This window comes from Falco peregrinus, chromosome 3, assembly GCF_023634155.1.
Source record: "Falco peregrinus isolate bFalPer1 chromosome 3, bFalPer1.pri, whole genome shotgun sequence".
Classification (NCBI taxonomy): Eukaryota; Metazoa; Chordata; class Aves; order Falconiformes; family Falconidae; genus Falco; species Falco peregrinus.
Genome location: NC_073723.1, coordinates 63,137,907 through 63,151,293, shown reverse-complemented (window position 1 = coordinate 63,151,293; position 13,387 = coordinate 63,137,907). Strand labels below are relative to the sequence as shown.

The 13,387-nt window shown below is 44.8% G+C and overlaps 1 protein-coding gene across 1 annotated transcript; it reads right to left on the bottom strand.

Annotated features, from left to right (window-relative positions):
- Positions 1-4,327: 4,327 nt before the first annotated feature.
- On the bottom strand, positions 4,328-12,841 carry TUBB6 (tubulin beta 6 class V). Its single transcript, XM_055800008.1, has 4 exons — positions 12,683-12,841; positions 11,981-12,089; positions 10,805-10,915; positions 4,328-5,979 (listed from the first exon to the last, which is right to left on the bottom strand). Exons 1-4 carry the CDS (start codon positions 12,737-12,739, stop codon positions 4,916-4,918), a joined length of 1,341 nt encoding a protein of 446 aa, XP_055655983.1. The 5' UTR covers positions 12,740-12,841; the 3' UTR covers positions 4,328-4,915.
- Positions 12,842-13,387: the final 546 nt, after the last annotated feature.

Here is a 13,387-nt window from a genome sequence, read left to right as displayed (position 1 = left end):
GCCAACTCCGAAGGTGCGAAGTCAGATTGTCAGTTTTATATTGGTTTGCCTAACCTTAAGCTTCCCCCATGCCACCCTCACCCCTGCTTAGTTGAATACAGTTGTCGTAGTATAGTAATCTGCTTCTGCTTGTCTGCTGCACGCTAAGGATTTATTATTTGGAGAATTCAGCTGTTCAAAAATTAACTGTCTCCCTGTCCCTGAAGAAGAGAGGGAAGCATGGGTGGGGAGTGGGGTGGTGGTGGAGTAGGGAAGGAGAATCAACCAAGCTTCTCTGCTGGACAAGAAATCCTTCAAGACTTATGACTGAGAGGGCAGGTTAAGGGTATAACTAGTGATTGAGTCTATTTCTATGTTGCAACATACTAGAAAGAGTAGGAAGACAAAAGAAAAAGTTGTCTCTGAAAGATCAGACACAACCTGTTTGTTTTAATTACTTGAAGCTGTTATCAGAAAATTTTTTTGCAGATTTTTTTTTCTTTGTGATGAAGCTGTTGCCATCTGTGATGTTGCCTAGATTTAGAGTGAAGAACAAGGGACACAGAGCAGTATAGTAATTTAGGGCTTATTTGGCAGGCATTGTTAAACAATACTTCTGTGTATCCCTATTATAGGATTTGTTGTAGAATAGATGATGTCTAAGAAAGCATCCTAAAAACCCCTAATCTTCAGTTCCTTTTACTATTTGAGTTGGTTTAGAATAGTTTATTATAACTTGTTTTATAAAACTTGTATCTTGCACACATGGTGAAGTAGTGACTGATTCCTGTGCACATACTCTAGTGCTGTACCTCACATGTATTCTACGTTAATGCCTTGTTAGTTGTATTCTGCCCTATTTAGCTGAACACTTAGTGTTTGGAATAGGCACTTTGTAGCCAGTGCCGAGGTCTAAATGTGCTAATGTCACAGAGGTCAGAATTGTGCATTTCCTCATTCTTTAAAAAAACCAAAGAAACCAAACCACCCCCCAAAAAAAACCCTAACCTAACTTCACAATGGTACTACCAGATGGTGCAAAAAAAAAAAAAAAGAAAAAATCTTCTCCAGGAAATACTTTCTCTTACTCCCTGTTTGTGCTGTCTGCTTTTCAATGCCACTCTTGTTTAGTTGCGGCATGCAGTTAATAATTGTGAAGTTACATATGAAGTTATATAATGTAAAGGAGAGGCAAGTCCCTTTGCCACTATTTTAGGAGCATTAACTTGCTTTGTGTAGTCCTACCTCGTTAAGTCTTAATATTTTGTGCCAAAAGTGGTAGAATTTTACTGTGTTGGGATTTTGGAATCAAAGATATGGAAAAACAAAAAATCTGTTTACTCAACCTGTTTCTTTAAAGAGTAGTTAGCTGCCTCCTACTCACAAATTTAAGACTTCAGGTGATTTAACATCAAGAAAATCAAGTTTAGGCCATGGTGTGGCTGCCAATAAGGCCAGATTAATTTTTGTTGCAAACATGTTGAGTGGTGCTGCTTTGACTAGTAGGGGCTTGTACTGCAACGAGGGAACTATAAATTCCCTGCTCCTCCCAGTGCTGGGAGAAGCAGCAGGTCTAGACACTTTCCCAACCTGACCCCATTCCCAGGAGGTGACCACTTTTTCCTAAGGAGATGCAAATTAAGAGAAGAAATGGAGAGCAGAGAAATCAAGAGCCTGAGGTGGCTTTGTTAAGGTAGCATGTGTGGGGACTGCCACGTCTGTAAACGGAAGGTCTGCCCAATTCCTTGGTGGCTTTGATCAGAGTGACTTTGCAAAGGAGCTGGCCCCTTGGGTTAGATCCCTGTTTCTGTCCTGATACACCTCCTTCCTGTGGCAGGCTGTGCCCGCTCCCTGTTTTCAAGTGGTGTCACCAGTGTAGGTTGTCCCTTATTCCCCTCGTACTTGTGTTGGCAGAGGTGTTTGTGTCCAGGCAGTACTGGGAGCTGCACTTCCAGGTTTGGCTTGCCCCAGCAGCCTGCTTCTGTGTATTTATCTGTGTGCCAGGTGCAAGGCAGTAAAAAAGAGAGAAAAGGAAGGTGGGCTAGGCACAGAAGAAAAAGGTACAAGGGACTAGGCTGAAAAAATAGGGGGGAAATGAAAACCATATAGGTGAGGAATGTGACAAGAGGAACAAAGTTAGCTGGGTGGGACTCGGCAGAGAGATTTCAAAGTAAAAGATAAGTCCCCAAGGGAAAAGTAGGAAGGTATTTGAAAGGAAGTGCAACTGGAGGAATCTTTCACCAAACCTGTTACTAGAACAATTTTCAGTTTTGTCAGGAAAGGAAGGGGTCTGGAGTTGGTTGACTGAAGGGGAACAGGAAGCATTTGTGCTTCCCATGGCTTCCTCACTGCTTACGTGCAAGCTGGTCCTCTGGTAATGGTCCTACTACAGGTTCCTGGGTTCCTTTCCGTGGGTTGGGTTTTTTCCCCTAAGATCAGATGGAAAATCTGTCTCCCTTTTTTTTCTAAAGAGGGTTTTAGTTTGCCTCCCCCTCCTCCACACATTCTAGAAATTCATGCCAGACAGTTGCAAGTAAACACATGTGAAAGAACAGCTAGAAGTCAAAGCAGGATCAGAGGATGTTGTCAGGTCTGGATTCCACAGGCTCGGAGTCTGTATTCTGGATTTTGAATCAGAGTACAAAAAGCAATAAAGAACAGCCTGGTTCACCAAGTGAATAACTAATTCAGTTATTTAGGAACTCCAAGATTCCTGGGTATTTTTAAGTGTTAACAACTTTTTTTCACAGCAATGTCAGAATTTATGGCTGTGACCTAGTAACAAATTCTGTATTACACCAAAATGCAGTTCCACAAGCTGTAAGATGGCTGGTTCTACTTCATTCAGAAGCAGCTATGCTAGTGTTTTAACTGAAAAGTCTGTGCCGCAGCTATATGATGGCAGACTGAGCCTGGAACATGTTCTACTCCGTCATGAAGCTAATAGCCTGCCATGTACAAAGCATCAACTAATTCTGTGTTTAATGGCTTTGTTCCCTGTGGATTTTGCTTTGTATTGCACCAAGTGTTAACTTCTCTTTAACGCAGCTCATGCCATGATAAATACATAGCCACAACATAGCACAACATTTATAAAATGCATATTTAAAGGTGCTTGATTTCTATTCATGAGTTCTTTGGGCATCACTAGCCATTGCAAAGAATGTGGCCACCGTGGATTTGCAGACTCCATCATGACCCTTCAGAAGAATCAGCCAGGCCCTCCCAGTCTCTGCCTAACACCTCTGCCAAGGCCAGTTTGGTTGGCGTTTCCAACAACTGTGCTTCAATCCATGAAGTCACTTTATATGAAAAACTTGTAATTTATTAAAAGTAGTTTAGTTCCATTCTGTGTAGGCTAAAATTGTGCAGACAGCTTCAGCTTATGATGTGGGTAACAGCTGCCTGGTTCATATACTTTATAAAATACTGTCTCATTCCCTGGATCCCAAACTAACATAACATCATCTTGTTAGGAGCAGTGGCTCTTTGGAAAATATACTATGTTTGCATAGTGCCTTTCTTTTTAAGAAGTATTGAGCAACACTCTTGCTTAGAAAGTGCTTCTGAAGGCGAGAAGAGAAAGAGCAAAGAGTTCCTGAAACACTTTTAGTTTGCATTTCCAGAGGTTTTCTCCTTTGCTTATTTTTGTTGCTTAGAAACTGACCTAAATAAGAGTCTCCATGTAGACAGTGTTCTCTGGTAAAGGCTCTCTAATGGAGAACGGTTGTTTAATTGATATAAGCAGAAACATAAAGCATGCACAGAGTGAATGCCCTGTAGTCACTTTGTCAAGGCAGCAAGTCAGCTGGACAAGACAGAGACTCTTCTGTTTCAGTTTTAGTGTAAGCAGATAAAGTCGTGCATCTTTCATTTTACCAGCTGTTTCAAATACTGTGGATAAATACTTTTATTTGTACTTTAACCTTAATCTGTCCAGCGATTATAACCCATCTTGGTAACAAGACATCCATAGCACCTATAGGTGTGGTGAACATACAAACCTAGGTAGTGAGATTTATTGACACACAGCCTATGTCCCCTCTCCCACCATGTTCTGTGGAGTATCTACATTTCAGCTGTATGGGCTAGGTGGAATGGAAAATTAGCATCAGTAATTAGCGATAACCAGAGAGATGGGGGACCAGCAAGATACTAGGGTGCCACTTCAAACCCTAAAGGTCCTTAAAGAACACATCACAAGTGGATAGATTTCATATATGTAATTTGTGATTATTCAGCTGCAAGCAATGAAGTCACATAGCATAAATCCAGCCTCTGGCCTGCAGCTCACTGGATATATATAGATATATATATATATATATATAGCATTGACTGCCCAAAACACTTTTGCTTGAGAGGATACTGATTTTTTTATTTTGTTTTTAGAGGACTGGAGTCAAGTATCACTGTTAACAGTTACTGTACAGAATAGCTAAAACCTTTGTCTTCTTTTTATTACAAATAAATTTTGTTCCTGGCAGTTCAGTATTACACATTCGGTACAGAATGAATACTTCAAACCTACAAGATTTTCTTACTCATAATTGAATTAAAATAGTGCAGCTCTATTTTGTAGATTTTTCATGCCTATTTTGTCTTCTCTTGTATAACTTTATGGATGACACACTTCGTTGGGAAAAAAAAAGATCCCAATCTAGCAATCGCTGTGTTCAGACTCTTAGACCAAAGTCTTCACTGAATGCCTTGTTTGTCTCATGAACAGAAATGACCCGATTTCCAGAAATGCTAATGCTGAATGTCCTCAGTTCTCAGTGACCTCAATGGACTCTGAAGAGCACCTCGTAACATCTGAAACTCATGCTCCTTTTTTCCTTTTTTTTTTTTTTTTTAAGCCCAAATACAGATTTGTAAGCCTAATTATTAGAAATCCATATCTGAGAATTTGGCCTGGGAAATAATGCACCCAATTTCTTTATTCATTGATTTCCTCTTCATCATCTTCAAATGCTTCCTCTCCATCATTTGCTGTTGCTTCTTGGTACTGCTGATACTCTGAAACCAGATCATTCATGTTGCTTTCCGCTTCTGTAAATTCCATTTCATCCATTCCTTCTCCTGTGAACCAGTGGAGGAAAGCCTTTCGCCTGAACATGGCTGAAAACTGCTCCGAGATCCTTTTGAAGAGCTCTTGAATAGCAGTACTGTTGCCAATGAATGTGGAAGCCATCTTGAGGCCACGAGGAGGTATGTCACACACTGCCACCTTGACATTGTTTGGGATCCACTCCACAAAGTAACTGCTGTTCTTGTTCTGGATGGCCAACATCTGCTCATCAACCTCCTTCATGGACATGGGACCACGGAAGACAGTAGCCACTGTCAGATATCGCCCGTGTCTTGGGTCACAGGCTGCCATCATATTTTTGGCATCAAACATCTGCTGGGTGAGCTCTGGAACAGTGAGTGCTCGATATTGTTGGCTGCCTCGAGCTGTCAAAGGAGCGAAGCCTGGCATGAAAAAGTGAAGGCGTGGGAAAGGGACCATATTTACTGCCAGCTTCCGGAGGTCAGCATTTAGTTGGCCTGGAAAACGCAGGGATGTAGTTACCCCGCTCATGGTAGCGGAAACCAAGTGGTTTAAATCACCGTACGTTGGAGTGGTGAGCTTCAGGGTACGGAAGCAAATGTCATACAAAGCTTCATTGTCAATGCAGTAGGTTTCATCTGTATTTTCAACCAGTTGGTGGACTGAGAGCGTAGCATTATAAGGCTCCACCACTGTATCAGAAACCTTTGGGGAGGGCATGACACTAAAGGTATTCATTATCCTGTCTGGATATTCCTCTCGTATCTTGCTGATGAGTAGGGTTCCCATGCCAGACCCTGTCCCTCCTCCCAGGGAATGAGTGAGCTGAAATCCTTGCAAGCAATCACAGTGTTCGCATTCTTTTCTTACTACATCAAGTACAGAGTCAACCAACTCTGCCCCTTCTGTATAATGTCCTTTAGCCCAGTTGTTTCCTGCACCAGTTTGTCCTAAAATAACATACAATAGGGAAAGAAAATACACAAAATTATTGGTAAAGTTTGCTATTTGCATGCTAAATGGATACACATCTGTAACAAAATCTGTCGGGTAGATACCTGTGCTCTTCCATTTTGCCTACAAATACCTTTGGAAGTACCAACATGAACTTTATATAGTCTTTTTTTGACTCAAATCCCTGGTATTCTTCGTTTGTGCCTTTGTGTGATTTTTTTTTTTTCCTTTTTGTATTTAACCTGCCATGAATGCAAAGATGGCCTTGACTCCTTGTTTTGAAAGCTTTCACACTCCCAATCCCACTTATTCCATAAACACAAGATGGCTGTTTGATATTTAAATACTTTCTAAGGACCATGATGTATACAAAAGTAAAACACAGATACACATTTCTAAATGAAAGGTTCTTGGACCGTTCCCATGAGACACAGAGGCATTGTTGTCATTCAAGGATAAGGCTGGGCTTCAGAAGTCCTGTTTAACCTGTCATATCAGTAACTATAGCTTTTTAAATTCATGGTTACCTAGCCTGAATGAAAATACTTATCAACAGAAGCTCCAAGAATGTTATTTCAAGAACTTGGAAGTTATCCGGCACCTTTTAGTTTTTACTGGATTCTGTACAAACTCATTCTTCAGTATCTGCAAAACAACTTGCAAAACTGGATTACTGATGTTTCATGAGCCCCTTATTTTCTCCTCAAGGAAGGCTTCCATTTTCCATTTATGTGCCACTCAGTTTATTAGTATGGACAGTGTGGATCCTTTGCTATGTCACTGTTTTGTTATTACTTGGATAACGAGGAGGATTAAAGAGGGGACCATTTTTCTTAATACTCCTGTTCCTCACGGTGACTACTACGCACATACATCGTGCCACTAGACTCACTTACTGGTACTTTTGTGAGTGGTATTCAGAAAAAGCAACAGTTTCAGAATTAGGTATAGAGCTGTCAACTACTGCATCATTCTCCACGACCTTCCCCTTCCTTCCTATTAACATGTCTTATTTCAATTCCCAGCACACTGTGCTAGTGCCAAACATAAGAATCAAGGAAACTGCTTGCTGGAATAATGTTTGATTACGATGCACTTTATTTTTACTGTATAAATGCTTTGTTTCCTCATGATGTATTTGATTAGTTAATGCATTGTTCTATATGTTGCTCTATTTTTCTCTCTTTGAACCTAGGGAGCTCAGCACTTCCTGTCCAGCTGGCCAAAACACTAAGTAATATCCTTCCAGAATTAAACATGTTTGCAACTATCTGCGGTCTGCTTGAGTAGATCCCCTACTACAGATAGTGCAGTACATCAGGATGCACACTAACAAGCAGACATCACTCCAAAATGCAGAAGGATCCTAACAGAGCTGAATTCTGAATTTAGGACTTTATTTTACAGATTTCCCCTTGAGTGAACATCATGATGTCTTTCTTTAGTGGACAATGAGATAAGGAGAGAATAGGAACAAAGGACAAGGTAAAAGGAGAGTGGCAATTACTCTCACAAGTGTGGAAATCACATTTTCATAGGGGGTGTGGGGAACAAGAATCAGTTGAGACTGATTTTACTTGCTTTTGCTCAGTTTGCAAATTGAGTTAGGAAATAAAATGCCTAACACTGAGGCAGACCCTGTCCTCCTTTGGGCCCTCCACTGCACTAGACCCCCTTAGCCTCAATCTCCGTCTCACATACTCCTGGATGCCCACACTACCACCACTTCCTCTCTCTATTGCACTAATACAACCTTTACATTTAAACTGCCTAGCGGAACTGTAGGAGTGGCTGCCTACACCAATACTAACGGCGTCCCTCCAGCTCACAGCTATTGGCTACTCCAGCGGTAACATGGCTCTTCATCCACTGGTCCGCCACCTACCTGCCCAGGGGCTCCGACATTCGAGATTTCCTGCTGTGTGCATATATATGCCCAGTAATCCAATACTTCCAGACCCACTGGCTCTATAGCACTGTAAGACCACCACCGCCACACAGAACACTTAAAATAAGCCCTAGAAGCTCCAGACTTCTTACTCATGACAATACGGTATAGTCTGGAGGTGCCATGGCTCTGACAAGGCTGCCACATATCTGGAAATCTTGATCATAATCCTGTGAAACCCTACTGGATGCCCTCCACTTATCAGATACCTACCAGACCTCTGAAGACAAACACATAAAATGATCAAATTCCATGAGGACTAAGTCTCTAGGTGGAAAATGAGCCTGTGTCCACAAAAATCAGGACTTGGCAGATATTTTGCCAATCCTGGAAGCTCTGCATTGTATGCAGCCAGTCTCTAGCATCCTGCCTCTGCCTTTTCTCACTGTGCATTTACAGAGCTCTAAAGGAAGTTTATGCAAAGCAATTCCACTACTTATCTGCACTCTTGGTATCTCTGGATCCTTCTGCCACTATTTTTTTCTCCAACACATTGTAGGGTTATCACACATTTAGGTTGAGCTGCATGTGCACAGAAGCCATTTGTCTAACAGTCAATTTATTTTTTAATCCCTAAAATGCTAACTGTTTCCTGCAATTTTCTTTCACTCCTTTCCTCTCTTTGCTGTTTGAAATAAAAGACAAACCTGGGAAGAGAGCTCAGTAGCTTGCACACTAACACTTAGAAGCCTAGTGCGAACAACCTCGGTGATGAACACATGGTATGATTTAGGGAAGAAAGGACAGTTCCTTTGACTGGCTAACGGCCATTTTGTGGTTGCCCCTACCAGTTCAGACAAATTAAATAGATGTGGCATGTATGTAGCAAAGCTAGCAAGGGTGTACACAAGAGAATAATGACAAATGCAAAAATGTACAAATGAAAACTGCCTAACAAGAGGCGGTACATCATGGCTCACAGCCATCCCTGGTGGGCAGCCATATGCTGTTAGAAGGCCAGGAGACCTGCTGCTCTCATACAGTGAGATTATTCCGCCTGCACTTCACCCTTTATATCACTACCTTGTCAACACAATCACTGAAGCAAAAGGATTGTTTTGTGTCCATCTAAGTCTCCTGCAGTCTAAGCTAAAATTCCTGTATCTGGACTGTGTGATCACATATGCAGTATAGCCAAATGAAATCCTGACTGATGGTCTGTGGAATGGAATTACTTGCTATGGAAACATGGGCATATGCAGAAAACATCTCCATCAGAATGAGCCCTAACAGCCTGGGGTACAGCAAGCAAGGAACTGCCAGCTTCTGCCACAAAACCCTTTGTGGGCACAGGCCAGATTTTTAAAAGAGAAAACAAAATGCTTTGTTGGCTTTTGACACAAGATCATTACTTCAGCACTCAGCCATTCTACATTATTCAGCAGGTTGGGAGGACAGTGCCTGATGCTGGCAGGGGCCTCAGTCAGATACAAGTTGATCACATGCTGTTGGTTCATTGTTATCTTGGCAGGAAGGGAATACACTGAACTGGACTATTGTTGAAGACATTCTAAACTGATTTCGCTCTGGTTTTACTGGTGGTATGACAAACTGCAAAGCTCCTGTTCAGGTATTTCCATAGATCAGGTGAATTCACTTTCAGGGGGCTTGTGTGGTCCAGGCCAGAGAAAGGGAATGAAAGGAGAAACCTGAATATAGAAACATACTTTATAAAGTTGCCTACATCTATGGCTTTTCTCCCCACGCTTACTTTTACATGTCGTAACTTGATGCTCCTTCGAAAGAGATCCTTGACATCACTGCCATGAAGTATAAAGGACAACAGCGATATAGAATTAAGAGTTTTAAGTCAGTTAAAGACTTGAAGTGGCTCTGTATGGCTTCTTTACTCCGCACCTCAACAGCAACAACCCAGACTTCAGTTTGTTTTATACCACCCAAATAATGTTTATCTTTTCTCTGTCTGTCCCTGGCATTGTTCCTTCCTTATGTTAACACAACATACCAAACTAAGTTGCAACCTAAACTTGCCTTGGCAGGAGGAAATGTGTTTTGTGGCTAGTGCAGACTTGGAACCACAAGGACACAAGAGTTCTCATGGTAGCTTTCATTCAGACTTCCTGTTTCAGCACACTGATCACTTCAATTTCACATGCTATTTCACTTTTATTGCAAAGGGACTAATAATGCTTCTGTACTTCATAAGGATGCTATGAAATTTAATCCTAGAATGTGCATTTTTAAGCTTTATGGGGAAAGTACTACAAAAGTCCAAAGTATAACAGGAAACACCAAAACAACTCTCTGCAAGAACACTGCAAAAACAGAAGTTCCCCACGTACTCTCAGACTGTTCCTTGTTATGCTGGAAAATAACCCAGTAACTGGCTGCATATGACAGTGTTTTCCATATTACAGTTGGTCTTCCTCCACTGTTTACTATACTGTAAGGATCTGCTGGAAAAGTTGAATTACACAGCCTATAAACAATTCAGTACTCAAGCATTTAATATGAATTCAAGTAAAGAGTAGTCTGGTTGGCTTGTAGTTGAGATTTCCACCACCACCCCCTCTATTTTCTGCAGAATTTCCATGCATTTTGTTGTAAAGAAGTGGTCTTAAGATTTCTCTGAAGTTTGTATATATGGAAAGCAAATGTTCTTTATCCGAATACCATAGGAAACTTTCAGTAGTTTGCTAATTGAAGGAATGATTAACAGAACAATGACTTTGTTAGTTAACAGGATCTTTTAGCTGACTTACAGATAATTGCAATCACACTGTTAAGCTAGTAGGATTCCTCAGTACCAACAATCACTTTGGAATAGAGAGATTAAATGCTTTTTGACCATTCACTTGGTAATCAAACACCTGTTGTATTGCTTTGTTTTTGAAAAAGTTATGTGCACATACCAAAGATGAAATTATCAGGCCGAAAGAGCTGACCAAAAGGACCAGATCGCACGCTATCCATGGTTCCTGGTTCCAAGTCCACCAAGACTGCTCTTGGTACAAATTTCTGGGCTATAACAAAAAGTAAGCGCACCCTTAACGTTCTGAAATAAGCTAACATGGGTATAGTTCTCAATACAGAAACATATGACGTCTCATATTATTAGTCTACATATAACAAATATTTCCTATACAGGAAGTCATGGTGGCGAAAACCAATAGCAATCAGTTCCACTTGAAAAACAGACCTGACATCTTTGGGGGCCTACAGATGTTACATTTTGTAAGCTCTTTTTTAGCAATAAAAAGCATGTTCTTTACAAGAAAGAAACAATCTTTTCTGTGAATAATGGGGTGAGTGAAGGGTTTACGTTCAAATTACCCTAATATGTCTCACAAGCTTTTGTGCTTGAAGCATTCACCTCCACTGAGAAGAACTACATGGTATGTAGCAAACAGTAGCAGTTCAACCATGAAGCACAAAAAGAATCTGCATCCATTTGAAATTGGTCAAGAAAACTCAGGTAAGTAATATGAATTAACCTGAGCTGGACAAAAGATGAAACATTCACACTTGCAAGTTCGTACTAGTACACCAAAGGACTCATGATCCTTATTTCACGCTGTTAACACCCTTCAACACCAGACTGACTCAGGGGATTTGAGCACCTTTGGCATCTTATTAATGAATCACCTTTGAGTTCTCCATTACCTGTGGCCCAACCCTCTCAGTTATGAAATGAGAGTACTAAAGATGCAGGCTCATATAACCAACAGTTTAATTTGGGGTAATTGATAAGACACATCTGAAGTAATCATACGTTAAAAGAACAAACGCCTAGCGTAGCATTAAAATAGTAAACAAACCTCCTCTTCCAGGCTCCAAGGACAGCCCCTTGTGCCACTTTTCTCTGCTTGGGGAGGTGACACCCAGTTGCCAGTTTATAAGAAAGTAGGTAACAGTTGTCTGTGTATAATGGGGTGTGCCGGGATCGGCTGGGGGACTGAGGGCAGGCACTGGAGGAGTGTGACCAGCTGTGCAGTACAGCTTCAGACACCCGTTCTCTCCCAGATTTCCACGCCCCTTCCCACGGAGTCCCCCGTCCCGCACCCCTCCCCTCCCCATCCCACACTTACACGATGATTCATTATAGTAGACATTGATCCTTTCCAGCTGCAGCGCTGAGTCACCAACATAGCCTCCGGCCGGGTCAATGCCGTGCTCGTCGCTTATCACTTCCCAAAACTAAGGGAGGAAAACGAGAAGCGGGTCGGGAACTCCCCTGCGGAGCGCGGGGGGCCCTGCCCAGCGCCCGGGCCGGGGGCGGCGGCGGCCCCGCGGCAGCTGCCGGATTCCTGGCGTGCCCGGGACCGCCCTGCCCTGCCCTGCCCCGCCCGGGGCGGGACGCGGTGCCGGCACGAGCCAGGCAGGCACCGGGGGGGTTTAGCCCAGCGGCCGGGCGGCGGCCGCGCCGCTCCGAGCCCGCCCGGGCCGCGGCGTTCCAGCCTCCCGAGGGGCCGCTCGGGCTCCTGCCGCCCTCGAGCAGCGGCCCGGCCCGCTTAAACACAAAAGTATTTTTTTAAATAGTTTAAAAGAAAAAAAAAAAAGTTCCGTTGGGTTTCGGAACTTTCCCAAGCCTTCTGTGGCCGGGGGAGCGGCGAGATGCGCCGTGGCCCGCGCCCCCGGGCAGCGGCTGGCTGCGGGCGCGGGAGGGCGGCGGCCGGCGCGGCGCAGCCCAGCCCAGCCCCGCGGGGCCGAGCGGCCCAGAGCTGCGGCCGGGCGCGTCCCCCGGGCGCCGAGAGGCTCCGCAAAGCGGCGGCGGCTCCCCTCAGGCTCACCTTGGTCCCGATCTGGTTTCCGCACTGGCCCGCCTGGATGTGCACGATCTCCCTCATGGCGAAGCCGCCCGCCGCCCAGCCCGGCTGTGGGCGGCCCCCGCCGACCGGGTGGCGCTTTATGGGCTGCGAGGCGGCGCGCGCCCACCCCCCCGCCGCTGCCGCTCGCCCAACGGCCGGCGCCCCGCGCGCGCCCCGCCAACGGCCGCCCCCGCTGGGGACCGCCCTCGCGCCGCGGGCGGCTGGGCCCCGCCGACGGGCCGGGGAGGGGGCAGGGCCGCCGCCCGCGCTTTCCTCACGGGCGAGGAGGGTCTCGGGGGGCTCTCCTGCCCCGGGGGTGGCTCCCGCCCGTGCTGCGCCCCTCACCGCGCCCGGCAAACGCGGCTGTGTCACCTTCACCCCCCGGGGGGCCCTGCCCGCGCTGTGGGCGGGCGGGCACCGCCGCGCTCTCCTGCCGCACCCGGGCCTGCTGCCCCACGGCCGGGCAGACGGCCCCCTTCGCTGGAGGGGCAGCGTCCAGAGGAACGGGGGGACCTTCACAATGCCCTGCCACCGGCCACCCTGGCGTGGCTGCCTGCTGGTGTGGCGCTGCCCGCAGGGTGACAAGCTGCTGCCTGAAAACTGCAACTGGGAAAGGCGAGCGGTCTCTGGGGCAGCTTTCCTGAAAGCTCGTGTCACCACCACACGGAGCATGGTCTGGAATACGCA